At 42.1% G+C, this 27,441-nt stretch overlaps 1 protein-coding gene across 1 annotated transcript; it reads right to left on the minus strand.

The window, feature by feature from the left end:
* Window positions 1–10,022: 10,022 nt before the first annotated feature.
* galr1b (galanin receptor 1b) lies at window positions 10,023–16,931 on the minus strand. The gene is made up of 3 exons (XM_046398647.1): window positions 15,851–16,931; window positions 13,827–13,892; window positions 10,023–10,892 (listed from the first exon to the last, which is right to left on the minus strand). The coding sequence occupies exons 1-3, from the start codon at window positions 16,547–16,549 to the stop codon at window positions 10,578–10,580; spliced, it is 1,080 nt and encodes a 359-aa protein (XP_046254603.1). The 5' UTR covers window positions 16,550–16,931; the 3' UTR covers window positions 10,023–10,577.
* Between the last annotated feature and the right edge of the window lie 10,510 nt (window positions 16,932–27,441).

Below are 27,441 nucleotides of genomic sequence, written 5' to 3' on the forward strand. Positions count from 1 at the left end.
CAAGCCCAGGTGGACTTCAGAAGAGCACAGAGGGACCGCTCTCTACTGAACATGGATGGCTCCACCGTGGAGATCTTAAAGAACACCAAATTCCTCGGTGTCCATCTGGTGGCAAACCTCACCTGGACCCTCAACACCAGCTCTGCTATCAAGAAAGCCCAGCAGTGGCTCCACTTCCTCAGGAAGCTGAGGAAAGCCCATCTTGCTCCCCCCATTGAGAGCATCCTGTGCAGCTGCATCACTGCCTGGTCTAAGTCTAAGTCTAAGTCCATGGTAACTGCACCGTAGCAGATTGCGAGGACCTGCAGATGAAACATTCGAGCTCTTATGACCAGACCGTACAACAGCTTCTTCCCCCAAGCCATAAGACTTCTCAATTCTCAGAGGCTGGACTGAGTTCACTACACAACAAAACATGCACATTGTCACCTTAGTAACTGTCCCTACCTGCCCTTAATGGCTGTCTCAAACATTCCATAACAAGACCATGTCCTGGTTGGTGCTGCTCCTTGTTGTTTGTTGTACAGGCTCTGTGCAGTATGTATAGTCTTGCACTATGTACAGTGTTGTATTTAATTTCTAGTGTAGCACCTGGTCCCTGGAGGAACGCTGTCTTCACTTCGTGTGTCTTCGCTTTCACTGTTACTGTGAACAGCTGAAGTGACTGCTGAAATAAAAACCTCTTGACTCTTGACTTGACTTATGACCTGTACTCCATCAAGGAGCACCCAGATGTTTGGGCTTAACTTTTGAGGAGCTCTCATATCGTCCATTTTTATTTTGCATGCAGTGATATTACACACGAGTAAACCATGACAAACAGCTGAAACATCAAGCTGCTCATGTCTGCATGTATCTGGCTAATTACTGGGAGAGTAGAGCTTTCCATCTCATTCTGCATCAAATCCTCTTATGGTCCCCTCCTAATCTTGCTGCACACAGGGACACACACAAGAGGCCTTTAAATCTGCGCTTAAATCCACACTGCACTGATGACTGTGTGCTACTGTGTTTCATTGCGTGTTATTGTGCGATTCACTAAGCACTCTGTAAAATTTGTGCACTCTGAATGATGGAGGATTACCATCACACGAGCGGCAGGTTTTTTGTGTTTTTCACGTGAATGATGAAGCACCATCCTCACCTCACAAGGACTGTGAAGTAATTCTTGTCGTGAAGGTACATTTTTCATGTTGAGTTCTACTTTGGTGACGCACTAATTCACCCTGTGAACCAATACAAGCATCCCGAGCTCTGACTTGTTTGCTGGCAGTCCGTGTTTTTAAAAATCAGATACCAGTGCAAACTGATCACTGTTCTGGACCAACCCGCCTGCAGCACACTGTTGATGGAAGTGTACATGGAGACCACACAAGTCACTGCTTACTTCCCTGATAAGATGATGTCCAGCAGAAACCAACAAGTTCATGAGAAGGCCCTAATGAAGACGAGGAGAAAGAGAAACAAAAGTGGCCTTTTGAGGCTGCAGCATCTAGTCAGGAGTTGTGGGGTCCTGATTTCACTGATACAGACTTTGTCCACAAGGTTTCCACAGAGTTAGGAGACAGGAAGACATCGAAATAATACATGTTGATAAACTTTGGTGACTTACTGTTCCATTAGCAGCTGAGCTAATACACTGACAGCCTGATTTCACACAAATTTATTCTCTGATCCTCTTTGTGTTGCAACTGGAGCTTAAAGTAGTAGATATCCAGAGATACACAGCATACTCTCTACTAGAAGTATTAATACAGTCAATATGAAAATTACATCATTCAGCATTTTATAGAAATGATTGTCAGGGTCAAAATAAGTGAAGGAGTTTGCTGCAGCAGAAAAATGTTGTTTTTTTAAATATCAGTTTCTGTAGATTTCAGGACTTTTTATGGAGAGCAGCCAGCAGATCATCTGTTGTTTTAAGTATTGTTTTAAGACAATCCACACACAAACTGATTTTCTGTCTGTTTCTGAAGATTTTTTAGGCTCATTACATTATTCACTCTCAACCATTTTTAAAAGATGAGCAAACTTAAAAACTAACTAAACTAACCTTTGAAATGTGTCATCTTCAGAACACACAGCAGATGAAGAATCTTAAATCTGTGAGGATGGCAGCAACACTTCTTGTCTCTGTCTGAACATCCAGATGTTGCTTTCCCTGCTGAAACCAGTCCAGAGTGTACACCCGAGGGCTTTCTGTGGACCTGACAGCTCTCAGAAGACCTGTTGGCTCTCTGGTTCAGTCTGGATAAGAAAGGCGTTGAGTTTGTGCAGCTGAGCAGATTCATATGATGAGCATGTGAGGCAGCAGGACTCTTTGTTGGAACCATTCTCATGACTCCAGTCCGAGGTAATCCTTCCGGGAGTCTCATGACCCATCAAGCCTCAACACATGAATATTTTCTCCCAGAGCTGGAGCTCAACAATTCTGCTTTAAGAAATCTGCTCGACAGTTCCTTCTTCTTCAGTTCATCTTCTTCTCTCCATGTCATAAGTTCTTTTCTTCGATCTTTTTATTTGAATTTTGTTGACTTCTTCTTTTCCTTCACCACATTTCAGAGAGAAATCCTGAACTTTTTACTTCTCTTCAATGAGATGTTGCCAGGATTTTATTGATACATGTGAGGAGGACTCCACCCAGACAGCCACCAACCAAACTCCATAACATTTTCTTTAAAATATATAGAATATTTTCACTTATTACTGTTAACTGTGATGAAAACTGTGTTTTCTGTGAAACTTATCTGAAGAAGAAAATATGAAGCCTCTCACAGCTCCTCCACCGAGAGGTCAGAACAAGAGCTGAGAAATGTTCGATAAATAATAATCAGCTGCATATATTCACAATCAGATGTTTAATCTGCAAAGTAACTCCAGCTGTCAGGTAAAAAGTAAAAAGGCTTAATATTTGTATAAAGTATTTGTGTAAATCTATATACTTGTTGATATTAAAATCAGTCCCTTTTCTTGTTTTGAGCATTGTTGTGGTTCATGTGAGTGATTGAGGATTACCAGTCTCTCAAATGAGATTAATGATGTTCAACGCGCTTTCATAATCAGTGCTTACATCACTGAGACAGGAAGTGGACCTGCAGGTGTTAGACAGAAACGTCACCCCCACCAGCGAAATGGACACAACTTCACCCAGTGGGTAAAAAAACAGTGGAATCATTGGGTTAATAAGGATTATCACTTGTTAATAAGGATTATATTATTGTTCCATATGATTTGATTGCATTACTTTCAGTTATGCTTTCATGTGCAGCTGGTGGAGCTAATTTGAATGTCATCAGCTTGATTTTGTCATCATCATCATCATCATCATCATCTTTTGTGATGATCTGCTGCTCTTCTTCGCATCATGTGACAACAAATTCATCAAGATATTTAGACAGATGATGATTAAGGATATTTTCTAATGTTTCCTGGACTTTTCCAGATCACACGCTGAGAAACGACGGACTGCAGCCCTACACCAAACTAACTCTGTACATCAACCAGTAACTGCTGCTGTCAAAAGAGTGTAATGAAATGAAAGTATGAAGAACGTGACTGCTGTCCTGTGGCCTTTGACCATCAGCTGCTCCGATGATAGAACGAATAACGTGCACATAAATCTGCAGTTTGTCACAACACTGATGGACAGTCATCCAAGCATCACAGCAGAGTTTCCCACAATGCATCAGCTTGCTGCTCCAGCTGCTCACTCCGATTTAATATGGACAATCTGTTCTTCTTAACACCACATATTTGTCAACAGAACTATGAGATATCCTTTCATCAAAGACTCTAACCCAACATGTGATCAGACAGAAAAGATAAAATCTGTTTCTGGCTCAGTGAACATCTGAATGTTGTCCCAGTGAACAGACTGCAGCTCCGCCCCCTTTTCAACACCAGATGTGTTTATAATTCCAACTTAATGCCAGCAGAAAAAATTTTCTGCTAACATAATGTTGAGGAAATGTTGTTCATTAAAGTGCTAGTACCTTTTTCGATCAGATCAACTTGTCTTTAACAAGAGGTTATGTATCACAGGTGTTTAAAACTGCTGTTATCAGACCCTTACTTAAAAAACCTTCACTTGACCCAGACATCTTAGCAAACTATAGGCTGATATCCAACCTCCCAGTTTTGTCTAAAATACTTGAAAGAGTGATGGCAAGTCAGTTAACTGATCACCTACACAGGAACAGTCTGGTCTGGTCAGTGTTTCAGTCTGGTTTCAGAGCCCATCACAGCACAGAAACAGCACTGGTTAAAGTTACAAATGACCTCCTCATGGCATCAGACCGTGGACTTGTCTCCATACTTGTTCTGCTGGATCTCAGTGCTGCTTTCGACACTGTAGATCACAGCATTTTATTACACAGATTAGAACATGAGACTAGGATCACAGGGACAGTACTAGGCTGGTTTAAATCATATTTATCAGAAAGATTTCACTTTGTTCACTATTTTCACAAATAACGGTTATGTGGTGTTCCACAGGGTTCAGTGCTTGGGCTGATCCTGTTCACCTTATACATGCTCCCACTAGGAAATATTCAGAGACATGACCTGAAGAAACAGAGCCGTTAGCCAGGCTCTAGGCATGTCTTACGGACATAAAGGACTGGATGACCTCCAATTTTTTACTATTAAACTCCATCAAAACTGAGGTCGTTGTTTTAGGCCCCAAACATCTTAGAACCAGAATAGCTGATAATATTCTCTCTCTGGACGGCATTACTTTGGCTGCCAGTACGACTGAGAGGAACCTCGGCATTATCTTTGATCAGAACGTGTCATTTATCCATCACATTAAACAGACCTCTAAGACCGCCTTCTTTCACCTCCATAATATTGTTAAGATTAGGAGTGTCCTCTCTCAGAGTGATGCTGAAAAACTCATCCATGCTTTTGTTACTTCTAGGCTGCATTACTGCAACTCACTATTGTCAGGATGTCCAAATTACTCTATTAATAGCCTGCAGCTGATCCAGAATACAGCAGCCAGAGTTTTAACAGGAATCAGTAAAAGGGATCATATTTCCCCCATCTTAGCTTCTCTTCACTGGCTTCCGGTAAAATTCAGGATAGACTTTAAAATTCTCCTACTTACATATAAGGCCCTAAATGGACTAGCCCCATCATACCTGCAGGATTTAATAGTCCCATATATCATATATATATATATATATATATATATATATAACTTCATATGGGACTATATATATAGAACACTCAGATCACAGAGTGCAGGTTTACTTGCAGTTCCCAGAATTCAGAAAAGTAGAACAGGAGGACGAGCCTTTAGCTATCAGGCACCCCTGCTGTGGAACCAGTTGTCAATCTGGGTTCGACAGACAGACACCACCTCCACTTTTAAGACTAAACTCAAAACCTTTCTGTTTAGTAAAGCGTATAGTTAGCCTCAAACAAAGTGTGTAGGGCTGGTAGCCATAGTTACAGTCACTTCTCGACAGACAGCCACAGGTAGAATAGGTCTGAATAACTGTTAATCTTTAATCTCTATCATAGCTACGCTGCTATAGGCCTACGCTGCTGGGGGACACAAACATGATCCACTGAGCAGTTCCCCCACCTCCTCAACACCACCACCATCTCTACTCCCCACCTCCTCTCCTCTTCTTCCTCTCCCCTCATCAGATCAACATATAATTCATTATTTTATGTCATTAACTGTGTGTCCAGTTGTCCTCGTAGTTTTGTGTCTCTCCCTCCCTTTCTTTCTCTCTCTGTATCTTTCTGCAGGTTTCTCTCCATCCAGATCTACATGTTGAACTGCATCCTCTGACAAACCCAGTGACAAACCCAGTGTCTACTGTCAAACTCTGCCTGTCGTTCTTCTATGTAGTGATATTAGAACTAACTTAAACAACATATCAGCTAAGAAACAAATACATACAATACATAGTCTTCAGAATTCCAGTTATAACAACCAGTCTGTCCTTTGTAATGTATGATGTTTACTGCATGTATGTTTCTCTCTCTCTCTCTCTTTCATCCTCTCTGTTCTGTCTATCTCTTCTTCTCCTCCTTCACCCAGCCGACTATCAGCAGGATGGTTCTCCCTTGTGAGTCGGGTCCTGCTCAGGGTTTCTTCCTGTTAAAAGGGAGTTTTCCTTGCTGTCTGCTTGCTCAGGGGTTCAGCTCTGGGTTTCTATAAAGCACTTAGAGACAATTTTGATTGTAAAGATAAGATAAGATAATCCTTTATTAGTCCCATTACTGGGTTTTTTTTTTTTAAAGGTGCTATATAAATAAAATGAACTGAATTGGACTGAAAGCAATCAGCAGTGACTTGAGACTTATTATGGGGTTATGACCAAATTCATCTTTCTCCAAAACTTTAACAAAAGTATTTTTGTTTTCTAAATATGACCACCTTGTGGACATGACATCTGAACGTATGTCTGAGACTCGAGCTCACGACAGAAATGTCTGTAAACAAAATTCAGCAATGAAAACAAACCAAATAAATATCACTGAGGTGAAGTGGAGGTGAGGTTTTGTCTGATGTCTAATGTTTTGTCTATTGATTTCATTAATGACTGATTGTACAGTAATGCTGACACTGAAATTTTGACATTTAGCTGATCTGTTGGACACACATTTTAATTATTGTTGATTTGTGTTCATCATGAGATCATTTTTAGACTCCAAACTGAAGACTTCTGCTGATTAGATCCTTATTTAAAACTGTCAGGTTGCATTTGTAGATGAGGATGTCTCATCACTGCTGCGCTGCTCTTTTACTTCAAACTAATCTTTCCAAAATGATGACTCTTATTTGAACTAAATTCTTCAGGGATGAAATATGTCACTGCTGTTCACAGTTAAATGTGTCTGACCTCAGTTGTATGCTTATTTGAGAAAAGAAACAGTCGATTGTGTTAGTGGAGCAAAATCACATGACGTCAATTAACCCTATCAGGTCACATGACCACGGAGAAGTCTGAAGGACAAACCGACTGTTTAAATCAGTTCCATCACTGGGTTCATCTCGTCTGTCTGACTGCGATGAAACTAACGGTTTACTGAATGGAGCTTAGTGTCTCTGCTGTTTACAGACCTGGGATCAGATTTCATCTTCTGTTTTTCCACATATAACCTGGTATTTATTAAAGAACAATGGGTAACACTTTACAATAAGGTGTAACAACATAAACAGGTAACAACACAGCAGGTAATACTGAGTTACTACAGAACAGAGCAGACTGAGAGATTCTTCACTACTGGATCAATTGGTCTCAGCAGCTGGTTCTGGTACTGTGTCTTTAAGCTTGTTTGAGATAAACTGCGCCTCACCTGGAAAGCGGACAAGAGCAGGCGGCAACAGCAGGTGGTGGAGACAAAAAGCTCCAGGCAAAACACACAATTTGCAGCAGCTGTCATTCTGCACAGGAAGTCACAGAAACACTCACTTCCTGTTAGATCTGACTCTAATTTATTAAAATGTTATATCAGACTTATATATCAGTTTGTACATAGTACAAATAGTGTACGGGTGATGTGTGATTTTAAAGTTCTGGATATATGTAAATCGGAATCATATCAGATCAAATTACTGCTGTGTGTAAATCAGCTGAGCAAACCTTCTTCTCAAACTACATAAACAATTAAAAACACTCCAGATGTCTGACATTTAATCATGAAAACTGTTGTCTTGTGTTTCTTTTCTCTTTCACCACAACTAGTTCAGTGTTAGCACAGGCTTGTGAGTACAGCTCTGATGTTTTGTATGTAGATTATAACATGAATGTACTACTTCTACTACTTCTCTCTACTACTACTGACGGAATGTCACCATGAATCACCCATCATGGATTCTTTAGAGATCAGAATAAACCTTCAAAATCATTCAAATAAAATCAAAATATCTCCAATTCAAAAAAAAAAAATGTAAAAAAAACTATGTATGAAATGTTATATTGTTGAACTTCAACATCTCAGACAGGAAATGCTTTTTAAAGACATTTATTATTTCCTGTTTTCCACTCTTTTTAAACTTATTGTAAAAGCTGAAACACTCCTAGTGTTGAAAGTTTTAGTCTGTCAGTCGCTCGGAAAATATGTTTCTGTCTGAGTTAAACAACAGACTCCATGTTTGTGTTGAATTATTCTTCTGTCTGATGTCTGCTAGAATTTTAAATGAAGTTGTGTGAGTTTGAACCCTCTCAGTCTCACCTTCTGTGATCCAGAGGATGCGCTGCGTTTGATGGATGAGCGTTTGAACGACCCATTAGTGCCTTTTCTCCCTCTGCTGTCCATGTCGGTGAAGTTCAGCTGTCCTCCACAATCACCCTCCAGTCTCTTCCTGTCTCCTTTTGGTCTCCTCCTGTCTCCTCCTGTCTCCTCGTCTTCTCTGTCACGTCCTCCTGTGGTTCAGCCTCCCATGGTGTGATGTGTTCAGGCGTCCGTGGATGGGACGTGACAGGCGGAGACCCTGTCTTCTCTCCCTCTGTAATCAGGATTAGTGGACGCTGCTGAGGACAGAGGGTGGTGCTCTTTAATGGATAGAGATTTAACAAATGATGATTGAAGGTAAATCTGCTTTAGGACAAGTCAGCCTGAAGACTAGCAAAACGATGACGTTATTTATGACTTTCTACTTTGGATCAAATGTACCATTATATGAATGTACTGTCTTTTGCAAAAACAAGTGTGAGACCCTCCACCCTCACAGTGTTCTGGCTGGTCCTCATGTCCCAGCGATGAACCATATGAAAGGTTCAGACTGTTTACAGGTTCTACAGGGTTCATGCTGTAATGTTTCTGTAATTTTATTTATTCATTTATCTTATTTGAGGATTTCCAGTTTGGTTTTAGAGCTCATCATAGCACAGACACGGCATTGGTCAAAGTCACAAATGATCTTTCACTTCATCAGATGAGGGTCTCGTCTCTATACTCGTATTGTTAGACCTCAGTGCTGCTGATGCAGGGCTACTTGTGGTTCCTAGAATCCTCAAAAGTAGATTGGGAACCAGAGCCTTTAGTTCTCAAGCTCCTCTACTGTGGAACCACCTTCCAGTTTCGGTCCAGGAGGCGGACACCCTCTCTACATTAAAGAGTAGACTTAAAACTTTCCTGTTTGATAAAGCTTATAGTTAGGGCTGGCCTAGGCCGGCCCCTAGTTATGTTGCTATAGGCTCAGACTGGAGGGGATCTCCCATGACGCACTGAGCTTCTCTCTCCTCCTCTAACTCTCCTTCTGCACACATTTATGTCCCATTAATGCAGGTTACTAACTCAACTTCTTCCCTGGAGTCCTCGTGCTTTCTCGTCTCTCAGGTTCCCATGGATCGTGGTTGGACCTCCTGCTGCCGTCTTGCTTGACACTGACAACTATAATTACCACCTGTTATATTTCTACATTATTATTATTATTATTACTACGATCTATTATTATTATCATCATCATTATTATTGTAAATACTGTTTTTTATCTTTACTTTGTTAATATTGCTGTTACTACCCATCTTTGTCTGTCTTCGTTGTGTGAGAGACGGGACAGACATCAGGAACTCTTAAAAATGTTTTCGATGTGGATCAGCTTGCACAGGCAGGTCAGGAAAAATACAAACTAAAAAGAAGCCATTTCTGGTATAACTTTGTCCTCCTGTGAATTTCTACTGAGCTGCTCCAGGATGCTGTGCCAGTACAGACTCAGTCATGTTGTTGTCAGTCCCGCTGACGTCTGGCGGGAGTTAAAAGCTTTATATTAGTTCCATCTAGTGGTTGCATGAAGAATCTGTGCAGCTAGCTGGTTATCACAAACTGCACAGTAACTGTACACAGTACTGGACACTTTATCATAGAATGAAGTTTTTAATCAGTTTCTGTGTTTTAATTAAAATAATAGTTTAATTAAAGTAATTAAAGCAGCAGTTCACTCATCTCCTCTCATGTACGTCCATCTGTGCATGTTCATGAAAATGAAGCAGCTGATTTAAGGTCTAAAATAAATTAACAGTTGAGTTTCTTCTGTGGTGATGAATCTTCTGCTGAGTTGAATCTCTGGTGTCCAGTGAAATCCATCAGCTTGTCTTTTAGCAGGTGAAACAAACACAGATTTAAACATAAGACACAATAAAATATTTTAACAAAATTCTGCTAAACAAGAGGATTACAGTCAGTGTTTCTTCATGGACAGAGAAAATTTGTCTGTTTTTTATAGCCCAGCAAAGATTCTCTTAATTTTTGAGACCACTGCAGTTGTGTGCACATACCCCATTTCTCTGAACAAGATCAAACTGTTTGTTGACTGATTTATTGGTAAAAAACTGAAAATGGGGCTAATGATATCTGTTTGAAAAAGACTGAATATGTTCAGCATTTTCCTCATCAGTTCATAATCCTGTCATTAATGAGCTTCCATTTTCTGTTCTCATACAACCAGACAAGTGCAGACTGTCCACAGATAGTCATCAGCCAATCACAAGCTGTCCTGTTGTCATGTGACCCAAAACCTGTCGTAGAAACTCTTCTCTCTCCTCTCTCTTCTTATTCCCACTGGAGAAAATCCTTTAGTCCTTGTTACTGATCAGATCCTGTTCCCCTGTCCTTCATACATTGGTGGAGTGCGTGGAGGAGAAGGTCTCCATGCGGAAACGGACCACTTTGCTGTTGGGTGGCGGCGGGTACAGGAAACAGCAGGTGAAGACTTGACTGCAGGCCTTGCGGAAGTTCTCAGACAGAAAGGCGTAGAGCACGGGGTTGATGCAAGAATTTCCATAAGACAAACAGTGGGAGATGATGCGAAAGGCAAAGGAGGCGTCAGTCAGGGGGAAGTTGCCGAACTCCACCCACATAGCGATGATGTGGTGGGGCATCCAGCAGATGGTGAAGGCGGTGACAAGCAGGAGAACTGTCTGAGCCGTCTGCAGAAGACAGGAAACATCAGTCTGAATCTACCAGACAGACCAGAGCACCATTTTAAATCAACATATTAAATCTGAACGTTCCCCAGTCACTGCCTGGATACTCCAAAAATACTTCCTAAATACTAAACACTGCCTGCATACCCGAAAAAGTGCTTCATACTCATCAGTTTACCTTTATTCAAAATACAAATGAGAGAAAATGAATGTTATTGAGTGACTTTATTATTTGTTTCTGGTGTCTTCACTGTGACTCATCTTCATTTCATTTCCACCCAGCAGTTACTCATGTACAGATTGACAGGCAATCTGATTAAAAACTGACTGATACAAACAGCACTCAAACTTTTCCTGTCCTTCAGCTGCTCCGTTGAGTCTACAAAAACTTCAGAATGTCTTTTTGGCTCCCTGTCCATTGAATGTCCTGACGCTGAGTCCACTTTTCACAAGGGCAGACAAACAGAGAAATACAGAGAGACAGACAGACAGATGAAGACAGACAGATAGAGACAGATCCAGAAATGTTCCAGATTGTCTGTGCGCATGGGGTTTCACTGCAGCTGATGGATGATGAGGATTGCGTCAGAGCTTCCTAAGCCAAACTGAGAGAGGAGAACAGGAGGTGGACGATAGTCTGTCCACTTCACATGTCCAAACAGAGACTGACAACATGTTGACATTTACTGATCGGATGTTCCACTCTGCTTTGGTCTGATCATGGAGGGGAACAATAAAACTTTGTCTTCAGGAGTTAGAAGGCTTTTCAGAAGGTCAGAACGTATTTAACATGAATATCGTCATACATATCGTCATCTTTTAAGTTACTGATCATTCACAGAGCAACGTGATGTAGAGTTTTTTTGTGTCTCCCAATGATGATTATGTCCAGTATTCCCTCCGTGTCAGCTCTCTGTTTGGTCTCCACCTCCTCCTGAGAGAAACATCTGCTCTCCAGCTGCTTTCTGGCTGACTGCTCATGTTTTGCTTTAATTATCTTTATGAGCTGCTCTTCATATCAAACAAACAAAGGCTGTGAAACACACTGATATCTATAGAGATAAAGACTCCTGTCCTGCTGTCACCTTTAAATAATCCCTTATTTTATATGACTTGGCTTGATGCTATGCCTTGGTCTCACCTTGTTCAGTTGTGATTAGGCTGCTTCATAAAGAACTCTATCAGTCTGAATACAACCATAAAAGCCTTCCTCATGATTTACTGTCAGGAGGAAAACTAATAACATCAGAGGTACGCTTATTTAAATAATTTCCTCACTGTGTTCATAAAAACACCCTCTGAGTCACGTAGCGTTTCTCTACATGTATGCTGTTGTGAAACAGAAGAATATTAATGCAGTCTTAAGAAGTAAAGTATCTTCAGACATTAATATGGAAAACCTGTGGTTGGTGCAGTGAATAAACTTGAACCTTTGTTTCTTACAGTCTGAGGGAATCTCCTCTATTCGTAGTCAAGATGTCTAAATATTTACCCAGCAGTCATTGTTCCTGCTGCACTGAGCTGATGAGCAGACACACACTGTGCAGTAAACTGATCTGTGATCTGCTCTTACAGGACATCTGCACACTGTCAGCTGTCAACCATGGTGGCCTCCAACGCTTTCTTCTCAGCCCCGTGACATCGGACACATTTAAAGACTTCAACTGTTTTAATCTGAGCAGAGTTTACTTAACAAATAGAAAACAACTATTTTTTTTATTTCAGAAATGTTTGAATAAACATTTTTTAATGTTGCATCAAGGGGAAACAACTTGAGGACTGAGTGAGAGCTGACAGCTGATTGGCTGTTTCCTGTGAGCAGCAGCTGTTTTTTCAAAAACTAAATCAATCAGCAGGACAGCAGAAGCCAACTGGCTTTCAGAGTGACTCCACACCACTGACACAAAGACAAAGATGGTCGATGTGTCTCCATTTTGTGTGTCTGTTCAGCTGACTGACAGCTTACTTTGGCCTTACATGTATTACAAATTGTGAGCTTTGTGTCCTCTTCGCACACAGTGAAGAACATCCACGCTAAACACACGTTAAGGTACGTGTCCACTAGCCATGTTTTCAACGTGAGGGATCGCAATGCTTCCCAAAATGGCACACTTGTGGGCATGCCAGTAGGCAGTTTTGATAGATGATGATCCCAAACAGAAAACCAATCCACAAAGGAAAACTCTGCTTGGCTGCAACTGATTGGCTGAACGGTTTCACATGGGCTGTGTGCTCCGGGATTTCAAAATGAACCAACATGGCGGCTTGCTGGGAAAGTTTTGCTCATATCTTGAAAATAATTCAGCGCAATGTTTCTGAAAATGTTTAAAGTGTGAAATAAATCATGCAGTCTCTGAATATACCTTCATTTAGGATCAACTGCATGTCAGTTATTGCATTTTTGGGTCAAGTTTTGAGTGCCATCTAGTCCTGCTGGGCATTAAGTTGAAAATATTCGACTTTATACAAATGAGCATCTCTCAAAAGACAATGCAGCGCTGCCAGAATGCACAGCAGTGTGTTTGGGAATGGGAAACATATAAACGACAGATCCTGTGGACATGTACCTTCAGTGTGCAGCTGTGACGTTATTGCCTGCACTGCTCTGCGTAAGCACATGCATAAAATGGACCAGCTTAGAATCTGAGATATGAGCGAAGAAGAAGAGAAGGCTGAAAACCAGTCGATCTAATCAAAACCAAACTGACTGGAAGAATTAACATTTGAACAAACGTCGGCGTGATGAGAACTACCTACAATGACAATCTGCTGGACAGAATGAGATGAAGGTGGGCATGACAATGCGGGTATACCTCAGGACACTCATCAACTGACAACATCATCACCATTATCATCCTGTGTTTGAATCAGACTGGTTCCTTAAACTTCAAAAAGGAGGGAGGAAGACGAGGAGCAGGAAGAAGGGGACGACTGTACCTTTCTTTTGGAACGCTCAGACTTCTTGGACATGTTCTTCATCTTTTTATGTAGATGAAGTAAAACCTGGAGAAAAAGCAAACAGTTTCAATCAAAACTGATCATCCATCCATCCATCCATTTTCTATACCGCTTATCCGTCAGGGTCGCGGGGGAGCTGGAGCCTATCCCAGCTGACTACGGGCGAGAGGCGGGGTTCACCCTGGACTGGTCGCCAGTCAATCGCAGGGCCAACACACAAAGACAGACAACCACACACTCTCACACTCACACCTAGGGGGCAATGTAGAGCAGCCAATTAACCTAATGTGCATGTTTTTGGTATTGTGGGAGGAAGCCGGAGAACCCGGAGAAAACCCACGCAGGCACAGGGAGAACATGCAAACTCCACATAGAAGGGCCCAGACCGGGATTCGAACCTGGGACCCTCTTGCTATGAGGCGACAGTGCTAACCACTGTGCCGCCCCAAAACTGATCAATTAATCATAAAAAAGAAACAGGTGGAATAAAGTCACAGTATTGAATTCAATCTTTTTACACCCACAAAAACTATCCATCCATTTTCTATAGCTGGGAGCTGCTACAACATACGGTCTGTGGTGTGTTGAAGTGTGGACTACAGCGAGTGGACAGACACTGACCAGCTTACAGGCTCATGTTTACACTGTGTAGAGCCATTGATTAGCCAACACTGAGGGTTTTGTTGTTGATGTTTATGACCTTTAAATTGACACAAAATCCTGTGGGAGAACACTGGTTTGTCCAGCTCCTGTAGAAACCTGGTGGTGCAGTCTCATCACTGTGTGCACACTGGACCTTTTAACCTTTTAATTAACCAACAGTGACAACACTGTCACAAACACTTTGTGTTTTATAAACAAATATATAAATTTATAAACTGAAGCTGTTTGGTCAGAGAAAACATAAGAGGTGCTTGCTGCAGAGCCAAATGGGTGGTGCAGCTCCACCTCTCTCGACCAAATGGAGAGGTTGTGGTTCCAGGTGTGGGGTGAGCCTGGACACGGAGGTGGAAGCAGACTGGGCCAGGGTCTGCAGTGAGACAGTTCTCACAAACCAAGCCAACTTTGGTCCTCCAAACAACAGGCCAGGTGATCCTCTCTTGTTTCAGTCCAGTGTCTTCCTCCAAGACAAACGACTGCTGATAAGTTATTTCAGTTTGTCTTGAATTACAGTCTGATGTTTTGCCTTTGATAGAGAAGAAGAAATCATGCAGGCCTCATTTGAGAATTTTTAACAATTGTTGCCACGGAGATAGAACTGAGCAGCATTTTGTTATCAGTGAACACTTGTACGGAGAGACGGTATTTTGATGATGATTATTTGTGGTTAGTTTGTCACATGAGCAGAAGATTTCACGTTGCTGGAACAGATCAGATAAAGACACTGTGATGTTTTGATGTGAGTCACTTCTCAAGAGACAAAACTATACTTTGCACTAGATGTAAATACTATTCATGTAAATACTGCACATTTTCACTTTATTAAAAGTTATTATTTTTTTATAAGCGTTCTATTTTACAATATTTAATTTTTACTCACCTATTTTTTGGTAGCAGGGACATAAAGAATTTCACTGCACATTGTACCGTGTATGATTGTGTGTATGACAAATAAACCTTGTATCTTGTATCTTTAACTAAACTTTAATTTCACCATTTAAACTTTCACTCTGAATCACTTCCATCATGTAGAATTTAGGAAATTCAGACCAGCATTTTGTATGGTGAGGATTGCTATCAGATTAAATGAAAGTGAGCAAAAATATGCTTCATCCACAAGCCATCTAACTCTGAACTTCCACACCTGCACTTACTTTGTCTGTGTTTTATTTTGAAATGTGATGTCCGGTTGGTCTCTGCACGTTTTGTTTTTACGCACAGATTTTATGAGCATCAGGACTTTGTTGGTGCCCTTTGGTCCCTGTGCTCTGTTATTAATCTGTGTTTTACAGCAGTTGGGAGTCAAACATTATCCCGTTAAAAGGGATCTTTTCTGAACTGACCTTTGTGTAGCAGCAGCTGATCAGCAGCAGTGGCAGAAGATATCCGATCAACAGAATGGTCACCTTGTACGACTGCTTGGAGGCTCCGGACCACTTTTCCCAGCAAAAGGAGTTGTTGGGGGCGGCGGGGTGGTTGGTGAGGACTTGGTGCTGGGCCACCGGCACCGAGCACAGCAAAGACAGCGTCCATATGATGCACAGACCGGTCAGCGCGTTCCTGCGGCTCCGGACGCTCGGAGACTTTCTGGAGCGCACCACGGCAATGTAGCGGTCCACAGACATGGCCACCAGCGTGAAGATGCTCACCAGCATGCTGACGGTGGAGAAGTAGTGCCCGAATTTACAGAGGAAGGCTCCGAACACCCACTCCGGCAGGGAGTAGACGGTGGCATGGAAGGGGACGCAGAAAAGGAGGAAGCTGAGGTCCGCCACGCTCAGGTTCACGATGAAGACGTTGGTCGGGCTGCTGGAGCGACTTGTCCCCCCACCACCACCGTCTCTCCCTCTGCTATGGTACCCCACCTTCCCGATCACCAGCATCACAAGAGAGTTTCCCACCACCCCCACCACGAAGATCAGCCCGAACACCACCGGCACGATCACCGCCTCCGGTCCCGCGCCGTCGCTCTCCGCCGTCTCCGAGTGGTTGGACGGCGGAAGGTCAGATGAGCCGCAGGTGTCGTTTCCCAGCAGCAGCATGTTGATGCTCCGCGGGGGGAGCTGGGGATCAGAGCAGAGGGTGGAGGAACAGGACACCGCGACAGGCTGGCTCAAAGACCAGGTCCATGATCCCGACCAAACAGCGACGGACTGCTGGAGAGACGACAAGTTAACAGAAACACGGCGTACTGTTTCCTGTCAGCTGATTTCAAAACAAAATCACTGCATGACTCAGTTTTCCTCTCAGAAGTGAAGAGGAGGCAGAACGTGTGAAATATGTGTATGTTCACTGGTGAAATTAAATCATAATTGTTTTTTAAATGAAAACTGACAAACAGAAAGAATGGAAGTTTCTGCGAGACTGCAAAAGAAAGACGCTTTCAGACATGATGTTCTTCATTGAATCAGTTTACACAGAAACCAAATATCAGACCAGAATCAGAATTCCTTTATTTATCCCCGAGAGGAAATTCTTTTTTGTACAGACATTGCACTTGCAGTTTTCTGAGAAAGAAAGTGAAAGATATAAAAATAGGATAAACAACAAGATAAGTATAAATCTAAAAAATACAGGTATTTACAGATGGTTACACGGCAGACTTGACCTTCAACACACACACACGCTTCAGGTGTGAAACAGCTGCACCTCTGCTCATCTGTCACTGAATGCTGATAAAGACAGCACACCTGGGCAGAGGACACCACATTTACCTCCACAGGTGGTAAACTATCTGGAGATTTGTCTTTGACTCCCTCTTTTAGACTCTGTGAACGTCTTCTCTGCCTAGATCACTCAGATCGTTTCCTGCTGATCTCATGGCAGCTCTCAGTTTCCTGATCCATGAACACAATGAAGGTGTTTTTTGTACAGTAACATAACTTTACTGATACTCTTGGAGACAAGTTCAAAGTGCTGTGAGGACCTTCAACACAACTCATTAGGGCAGTAATTACACTGCAGTATGTGGGGAAAGTCATCCGCAATAGGATACACTACTGACTGTCATGTTACAGAGTACTGCAGTGTGGTTTGTCCAGGTGACTCACATGCTGGCTACAGTCAGAGTCAGAATCTGAACTGCTTCTGTGTTTCATGGCTTTCAAATGTTTTGAAATAAACAGTGTCCACGTGTATTAGTGTCCAGGTGACAGTCTGTTACAGACCAGAAGATTTTATGAATATTATCTCCTCACTTTGTTACACTAACTTTCTCTCATTCAGGAATATTCAGGATTTGATTTATACTGTGGCCTTAAAGCATGAAGGCCTCTCAAAGCTCTGATTGGAGAAAGCACCAAGTCAGCCTGTACAACCTGTGCAGGTGATGTGGATAAGGATCCTTCTGATTGAAACAGAGGAACTTTTATGGATTTACTCGGCATGTACGTAGCAATAATTGAACTGCAATGCAAGAGTTACTTTAAATTTGCTTTAACGCCATCTATTGTTACTGAACTTTAACCAATGAAATATCCAGGCAGTCTTCAGGAACGTCGCTTGTTTCAGGTATTTTCTTCTTCATTTACAGGAAAGCAAATGAATAACAGTTGTGAAGTGAACAACAGGTTGAGCTGACATGATTTTAGTTTAAATAACCTAATAACTTGTTAAATGTAGAGTTTCCACAGTAAAATCAGGTTTTGTTTGTTAACAAGTCACTGAGTTAATATTTGAGTGTTGCAGTGATTTGTCTTTGTATTTTCTCTCACATTCACTTCTAAACTTCCTGACAATGAAGGAAATTGTTAAACAAATGAAATTACTGACAGAAAAATGAGGCAGTTCAACAAGCAGCTGGAGACAAAGTCAGAGTTGATGACTTAAAGATTTATGACATTGCAGTTAAACACCAGCAGCAGACTGAACTGTATGACAGACTGATGGATGGACAGGAAAGTCTGCCACATTTGATAGCAAAGGTCTTCTATAAAACTTGTTCAAACATGTGGTAGTTTCTCAGGACCATAAATAAATTTGCAAACAAATGAAGCCATACCTTTAATGTACTGTACATACAGAACAGAGAACTTATTAACTCAAGGCTGGATTTGAACACATGAAGGAAGAAACCTCTTTACTTCCCTCCATTCCTTTGTATGTTCCAAAATCTGGGTGTGGTCATGATGTGGTCCGTTCTGTCTCTGTTGCTCAGCTCAGCTTCGCTTAGTGTTAGCATGGCTTCTTCCACTCACTCTCTCTCTCTCTGCCTCTCCCGTCTTCTGTAAGGTGTGTGAAATGTTTAGCTATTCCTCTGCCTCCTTTAGTGAGAGTGAGATGTGTAGAAAATGTAGCTTATTCATAGCCTTGGAGGCGAGGCTAACTGAGTTAGAGGCCCGGCTTCGTACTGTAGATCATAGTCCATTAGCCCCGACAGCTAGCCAGCTGCAGTTAGCCTGTGTGGACCAGCCTCCCTTAGCTGCTGTTAGTTGTCCTCCGGAAGTCAGGGAACTTGGGTGGGGGTTTGAAGGAAGCGCAGTCCGAAACAAAGACCCGTGGTTCACCACCAGCCGCTTCATGTGTCTAACCGCTTTTCCCTACTCAACCACACACCCACTGAGAACCCGACCCTGGTTATTGGCGATTCTGTTTTGCGATACGTGAAGCCAACAACAGAAACCATAGTCAAATGCATCCCAGGGGCCAGAGCGGGCAACATAGAAGGCAATTTAAAGCTGCTGGTGAGAGATTATTATATAGAGTAAATACAGTAAGATTGTAATTCACATCAGCGCTAATGACACCCGGCTACGCCAGTCAGACGTCACCAAATTTAATATGGAGTTGGTGCGTAATTTGGCAAAAACTATGTTGGACTCCGTAGCGTTCTCTGGTTCCCTCTTGAATCTGACCAGTGATGACATATTTAGTTAGCATGTCATCGCTCCGTTACTGGCTGTCACGGTGGTGTCCAGAAAACAACGTGGCCTTTATTCATCCCACCTGGGGTGGAGCAGCTCATATTTCTACCAATATAGCCAAGTTTATTAGACAACCAACACCCTGACAACCCAGGGTTGAGGCTAGGAGGAAGAGTCGCTGTCTTACACACTTTTCTGCTGCTTCTGTAGGACTGCCGCCCTGCATCAAAAACACAATAAATAAAAATATAAATGCACACAGTAACACTAAGTTTAACAATCCCATAGAAACAGTGTCAGTGCCTCATCCTCCCACAGTCCAACCAGCACAAAAGTTAAGAAGTGTTAATCATAATAACCTCATAAAAATACAAACTAGCAATTATTTAGAACCACAAAATAGGACAATCAGATGTGGATTATTAAATATACGATCCCTCCACTCTAAATCCCTCTTAGTCAGTGATCTAATTATTGATCATCAGTCCAATATATTCTGCCTCACTGAGACTTGGTTACGGGATGAAGAATATGTTAGTTTAAATGAATCAACTCCATCTGGTTATATTAACTATCAGGAGGAGTGGCAGCAATCTACCACTCCAGCCTTCAGATTAACCCCAAACCTAAATCCATCTATAGCTCATTTGAGAGTCTCACTCTCAGCCTGTCTCACCAAAACTGGAAGTCAGAAAAGCCAGTTTTATTAGTTGTTGTGTATCGCCCACCTGCTGCTGCTTACTCAGAGTTCCTGTCTGAGTTTTCTGACTTCTTATCTAGTTTAGTGCTCAGTACAGATAAAGTCATTATAGTGGATGAATTTAACATTCATATGGATGTTGACCCTGACAGTCTTAAGACAGCCTTTAACTCACTCTGAGATTCAATAGGTTTCCTTCAGAGAGTAAATGAACCAACACACTGTCATAATCACACCCTCGATCTAGTTCTCACCTACGGCCTTGAAACTAAGAACCTGTTAGTTGTCCCTCAAAACCCTCTCCTTTAAGACCATTCACTTATAACTTTTGAGCTAACTCTAACAGACCTTACAGCAAGGAACAAAAAGGTTTACTATACCAGATGCCTCTCTGAGAATACTGTAGACAGATTTAGAGATGCAATCCCATCACAGCTCCCTTCAGCACCATGTACCAGTACAACAGAGCATACTGACTTAAATATTACTCCTGCAGAAATTGATTACTTTGTCAACACTGCAGCCACGTTACAGTTTTAGAAATGGTTGCCCCACTGAGAAAGAAGGTTACAAATCATAGGAGGCTAGCTCCTTGGTATAATTCAAATATAAGAACACTGAAGAAAACATCAAGACGGATGGAGAGGAAGTGGTACTCCTCCAAATCAGTTGAATCCCAGAGGGCCTGGAAAGATAGTCTATTGACATATAAAAAGGCCCTTTGTAAAGCCAGAACTGCTTATTATTCATCACTAATAGAGCAAAACAAGAACAACCCACATTTTCTCTTAAACACTGTAGCCAGACTGACAAAGATTCACAGCTCTGTTGAGCCTTGTATTCCTGCAACTCTTAGTAGTGAAGACTTCATGAGTTTCTTCACCAATAAAAATCACAAACTTTAGATCAATCACAAACTTTAAATCAATAAAGATCTCTCCACGGTAGCCAATATACTGCCATCTTTAGAAACCTCTTTCAGTCCTAATCAACCTCTGGACAGCTTCCTGCCCATAGACCTCCCTGAGCTGACCTCCAGCATTAATAAATCTAACCCAACGACATGTCTCTTAGACCTCACCCCAGCTAAACTCCTCAAGGACGTCTTCCCTCTGGTCGACGCTTCCTTTTTCGATCAGATCAACTTGTCTTTAACAACAGGTTATGTACCACAGACGTTTAAAACTGCTGTTATCAGATCTTTACTTAAAAAACCTTCACTTGACCCAGACATCCTAGCAAACTATAGACCGATATCCAACCTCGCATTTGTTTCTAAAAAACTTGAAAGAGACTTAGACTTAACTTACATTATTGTCATTCAGCAGATCCATCAGTGATGCACCTATTGAATGAAATGTTGTTACATTGCTCACAGAAAGTCAGGCATTAAGTAATCTCTGTACAAAAAAATAAATATAAGAGTAATAATAATTAATTGTGGGGAAAAAAATAATTGTGGGGGAAAAAGTAAATAGAAGATAGTAAATATATAAAGTATTGTGAGAACAAAGTGACACTGGTAAAATAAAAGGTACACAAAGTAAAAAATAAAGTGACCAGAGAATAAAGTGATGTGTGGCATCGAGATAGCATTCAAGTACCACATGTTACATGTCCCAGAGTGGTGGGGGTGGGGGCTCTGATACAGTCCACAGAAGAGGGTCCTGTGTTATTGTGTGTGGGTGTTCAGCAGCCTAATGGCTAGGAGGAAGAAGCTGTTCCTGAATCTGGATGTTCTGCTGCAGAACCTCCTACCAGAGGGCGCATTGAAAACAGTCCATGGTGAGGGTGGTGGGGTCAGAGGAAATGTGTTGGGCTCTGGTCAGCACTTGAGCCCAATGTCTCGGATAGAGGGGAGCGGGGTCCTGATGAGTTTCTCCGCTGTCCTGGTGTTGCCCAGGTCTTGAAAAAGACCATGGATTCGCTGATCTTGGGAGCGTTTTGCAGCCTTGATGGAATGGCTCAAGTTGGATCTTGCTTCTCTGAGAGCCCAAGTATCGCCAGATCTAAAGGCTGCATCACACCCCCTCAGTGCTGGTCGTACCTCCCTAGTCATCCATGGTTTATCGTTGGCCCTGGTTACAACAGTTTTTGTAACAGAGACGTCTTCTGCACATAAGAGTGGTTGCAAGTCAGTCAACTGATCACCTACACATGAAAAGCCTGTTTGAAGTGTTTAAGTCTGGTTTGAGAGACCATCACAGCACAGAAACATCCATCCATCTTCTTCCGCTTCATCTGGAAACAGGTCACAGGGGCAGCAGCTTGAGCAGGGATGCCCAGACTTCCCTGTGTCCTGCTCTCCTCGTAGTTTTGTGTCTCCCCCTCCCTTTCTTTCTCTCTGTATCTTTCTGCAGGTTTCTCTCCATCCAGATCTACATGTTGAACTGCATCCTCTGACAAACCCAGTGACAAACCCAGTGTCTACTGTCAAACTCTGCCTGTTGTTCTTCTATGTAGTGATATTAGAACTAACTTAAACAACATATCAGCTAAGAAACAAATACATACAATACATAATCTCCAGAATTCCAGTTATAACAACCTGTCATGTTTGTCCTTTGTAATATATGATGTCTACTGCATGTATGTTTCTCTCTCTCTCTCTCTCTTTCATCCTCTCTGTCCTGTCTACCTCTTCTTCTCCTCCTTCAAACAGCCGACTATCAGCAGGATGGTTCTCCCTTGTGAGTCGGGTCCTGCTCAGGGTTTCTTCCTGTTAAAAGGGAGTTTATCCTTGCCACTGTCTGCTTGCTCGGGGGTTCAGGCTCTGGGTCTCTGTAAAGCACCTAGAGACAATTTTAATTGTAAAAGGTGCTATATAAATAAACTGAATCGATTTAAACATAACATGATTCTTTTCTGCAGAAGGACAAAAATGCTCCAATTGATCAGAAAATGAGGGGCTCTTAAATGCATATGTGCATTATCTTGTATTTAATAAAACATATATGAAAAAGCTGCTACAAATGTAGTTGGCACAGAAGACAAATCGATCTCATTGTCATCACTGTTCCTGTGTGTTTACGTTGTGTGTCTTACCTTGTGTCAAGCTGGGGCTCGGAGCAGGACTCAGACAAAGAGACTCGAGTTCAAAAGATCAGACTTTATTAACAACATCTGAAACAAACCTCCTGGCAGAGTGAAAAAACAATGAGGCTATGAAAATATCCTAATGTGCGTTCTTCCAGGAGAACACACAGCTATGAATCATTAACAACAAAAAAGCAGAGAAAAGGAAACAAAGGCTCGCTATGAAATTTTACGAAAAAAAGATGCTCCCAAAGAATGAAATAAATCTACAATTTAAGGTAATAAATCTAAGAACAAAAAATCACTCCAACTGGAGGAAAATCTAAACTATCAATACAAATAATTCTACGATCAAAAATCACTCTAAAAAGAGGAAAAAAATAACTTGAAACTAAACTGAGCTATGAAATGTACAACAAAAAAATCACTCACAAAGAGGATGCAACAATGAGCTTACTAGACAGGATACTATGGCTGTAGCAAGGAGAGCTGGCATGATCACACAAAGGAACACAGACTATTTGAACACATGGAGGTAATAGGGAACAGGTGAACACAATCGGGTAATCGGGGAAACAATCAAACTGAAGACACATGAGGAATGGCAAGTGACCTGAAACCAGAGGAGAGTTACTTTTCAAAATAAAACAGGAAATAACAAGACATAAAATCTAAAACAAGACATTACCGCGCGGTGTGACACATTTTCTACATCTCTTAATTGACTCTGCAAATCGTGTAAATATAACTTCTGTTTAATCCAACTGCCTCAGTAGTTGTTTTTGTGTGCTCAGTTTGGGGTCCAAATTTCACACTCTGGTGTCACCGTGTCCTGACTCTGAGTGTGAGACAGGTAAATAATTCAGATCTTCAGCCTCAGACACAAGTACTGTCTCAAGTCTGTTCAGGATGTGAATTCATTCCTCCTGGAAGCCTAACATTCAGACTCAGTCACAATGGGAACAAGATTTGGGTTTTCGCTCATTCCTGCAGGGTGAGAAAGAACATATAAACATGCAGTCATTTCCAAATCAGTCACATTCACAGTTATTAAACTGGAAAACATAAATAACTCCCTCCAGACTTTAAGAAACAAGCCCAAACTCTTCTGACCTCTGCTGGCCTGGACAAGAGGGAACTTTGACTGATGCTGTGGGACTGTCCCTTCTGTACGGCAAGCAAATGGGAGACAGCATCCTCCTATTTGACACCAATGTCAGAGTGTCCAGTTCCACGTCGACAATGTCACCAGGCCTTCAGATTACATTGTCAGCTTTGTCCAGCAGATGTTTAAGGACCCCAGCCTTAGTAGAGACAGCTATGGCCTTTCTTGTAGAGGGCTTCAGTGTTCTTCCAGTTCAATTTACACTTTCAGGTGCTTATAGTCTTCTAGAACACCCACAATGACCATCTGGATGGAAATAGAGGCCCTCCTTTATTAAACTGCACACCATGTGACAGGACTTACCACAGGTTTGGACTCAACATCCTAATCACATGACCAACTACAGCAGAGTCATCTGAGAACTTCTGAAGACAACGTGACTTTAGGCCTTGCACTCTTAATGACCTCTTCTCAGGTCTCAGATCATTGCACATTTAATCCAAATAAACCTTTATAACTGACTATTTGAACATCATCGCTGACCTCTGACCTGATGCTCCAGTGAGCCACAGTCACAGAAGTGGAAACCACTTTAAGATAAGATAAGATGAACTTTATTGATCCCGCAGTGGGGAAATTTACTTGTCGTGGCAGCTCACAAGAACAGAGAAAGTTTGCAAAAAGCAAAAGTGTTAAAACAGTGATAAAATATAAAGGTAAAATAAATGAACAATTTACAAATTACAGCAGACACAGTACAATATACAGCTATATACAAGTCCTCATAAGAGAGGAAAACAGGACTAGACTGTTGAGCTGTACAGTCTAACAGCAGTGGGAATGAAGGAGCTGCTGTAGCTCCTTCCTACACTGAGGGTGTAGCAGTCTGCCGCTGAAGGAGCTGCTCAGAGCCTCCACTGTCTGATGCAGAGGGTGAGAGGTGTTGTCCATGATGGATGTCAGCTTGGCTAACGTCCTCCTGTCACCCACCTCCTCCACAGAGTCCAGTGGGCAGCCCAGGACAGAGCTGGCCCTCCTGACCAGCTTGTTCAGTCTCTTCCTGTCCTGGTCTGTGCTGCACTGTTCCCAACAGGGATCTGAGTCATGGGGCAGATACACAAATTATTTGTCACTTTTGTAAACTCTGAGAGTCTGTGCATTTGGCCTCAATGCTGGTGATCATATCTGCCTGAGCTTTTCTCCTTGCTCCTCCTGGCAACAGCACCACCTGTGATCTCCATGCTGGTGAACATATCTGCCTGAGCTTTTCTCCTTGCTCCTCCTGCCAACAGCACCACCTATGATCTCCATGTTTTCTCCACACTGTTCAGCCAGGTGCACTCCATGCACTGTGATGATGGGCACATGCTGCCAGAGATACTGTAGCTGTAGCCTTCTTTTTGATTTACCATCTTAACTCTGATCTGACACTGAAAAATTGTTCATGCCACACCAATCTTAGCCTCACATCACTGGCTTCCTGTTCCTGTCAGATCAAACTTTTAAGTTCTTCTGATGACATAAAAAATGGGCTTGGACCTTCATACCTGTTTGACCTCATTAAACCTTGTGTTGCACCTGGTGCATTATGAGTTAGGGCTCCTCTCCTAACCCTAACTCTTTATCTATTGTGCCCCTTTTCTCTGGAATAAGCCCCCTTCTGACTCTAGTGATATCTTTAAATCTGCCAACTTCAAATGATGAGTTTATCAAGAGAAACCCACAAATTCTGCATGTAATGAATCAGTGTTTTAATGTTCTGCCACACAAGCAGATAAAGCCAACACACCCACAGAACAGGAGACTGGGAGACTGCAATTTCTCATATCTATGCGTCTGTGAAGGGTCATCTGCACTGGTTTATTTTCAGGGGCCGTTGATATGACACATCCTTCAGCCTCAGGAAGTCTGCAGGGTGTTTCCTCCTCTGTGTTGTCTGATAGGCATAAAGTTATGATGTCTTTAAAGCCACATGGATCAGTGGCTTTCTTTCAATTAATATACAATTTCAGATATTTTTGAAGTAGTGTGTGTAATAATTTATCCTGTTCATACAACAGCACAGTGAAAGATGGATGATGAAGTCTGTCATCCTTCTAATGCAGATAAGCTATCATTCACACTAGCTCTAAACTGCACTTACATGCATACATACTGTGTGTGTGGTGAAATAACACATCTTCTAATATCATGTAGTTGTCTTGTCATACTATTATTTATAATAATAATAATACATTATATTATGGTATATGCAAAATATTGTTATTCCTGACCTGGGAGTTTTTAAATAGCAACCTTATTTTACCCTTTAACATGAATGGAAATTCCAACAGACTGACAGACTGATGAGTCAAAAGGAAAAAAATCAGCTAATGTGTGACCAAATCATATCAGTTTGTTGTTGAAAATTCTAGTTTTTTAGAGTTGTTTTCCATTTTACAGTGAATAAAACCAGTACGGTCAGCCTTCGTGTCGCAGGTGTGGCTGCGGAGCTGCACGTGTCTGGTTTCTCCTCCGGGAGGGGCGGGAACAGGCGAGGGGGGGCGTTGATGAAGAGGAGGAGCTGGTCTCGGTTCTCCGTCTGTCGCAACGTTTTCTTCTTTTCTTTGTTTCACGTGAAAAGTTCTGATGGACAAACTCCGACGAGATCAAATCGGATTAAAACCGAAGTAAACCTGGATTAAAGACGGGAGACCTGCAAGACCGGACTCGGGTCGGATGAGGGGAGCCTTGACTCCGCTCCAGGTCTGATTTCTGTGTGTTTGGATCAGAATCCGGATAATGGGTCGGGAGGACGGACGAACATAGTGGAAACTTTTTTTTGTCTCCATGGAAATGAGAGTTTTTCCCGCTAGTTGAGGAGCTGAATACACTCTGAGCAAGTATCAATACCTGCTATTGATCGTGTTGACCAGTCCTTGCTGCCCAGTCCCCAACAGACCACAGCGTATTGAATAGCAGAGGCTACCACAGAGTCATAAAAAGTCCTTTGGAAGGGCCTGCACACTCCAAAGGACCTCAGTCTCCTCAGAAGGTGGGGGCGACCTTGGCCCTTCTTGTACAGGGCATCAGTGTTATGTGACCAGTCCAGTTTATGGTTGAGGTGAACACCCAGATATTAAAACTGTCCACCATCTCAATGTCCGCGCCCTGGATGTTCACTGGTTTAAGTGGTAATGTTCTTCTCCAGAAGTCAATCACCATCTCCTTTGTTTTACTGGTGTTTAAGCA

This window comes from Scatophagus argus, chromosome 1 (genome assembly GCF_020382885.2).
Source record: "Scatophagus argus isolate fScaArg1 chromosome 1, fScaArg1.pri, whole genome shotgun sequence".
Classification (NCBI taxonomy): Eukaryota; Metazoa; Chordata; class Actinopteri; family Scatophagidae; genus Scatophagus; species Scatophagus argus.

Bases quoted from the DNA above. Each gene is read 5' to 3' on its own strand.
- galr1b (XM_046398647.1), bottom strand. From the start codon at position 16,549: ATGCTGCTGCTGGGAAACGACACCTGCGGCTCATCTGACCTTCCGCCG. The intron at 13,893-15,850 runs GTCAGTTCAGAA...CTTTTTCTCCAG, and splicing joins TCAGCTGCTGCTACACAAAG to GTTTTACTTCATCTACATAA. The intron at 10,893-13,826 runs GTACAGTCGTCC...TGTCTTCTGCAG, and splicing joins CTGAGCGTTCCAAAAGAAAG to ACGGCTCAGACAGTTCTCCT.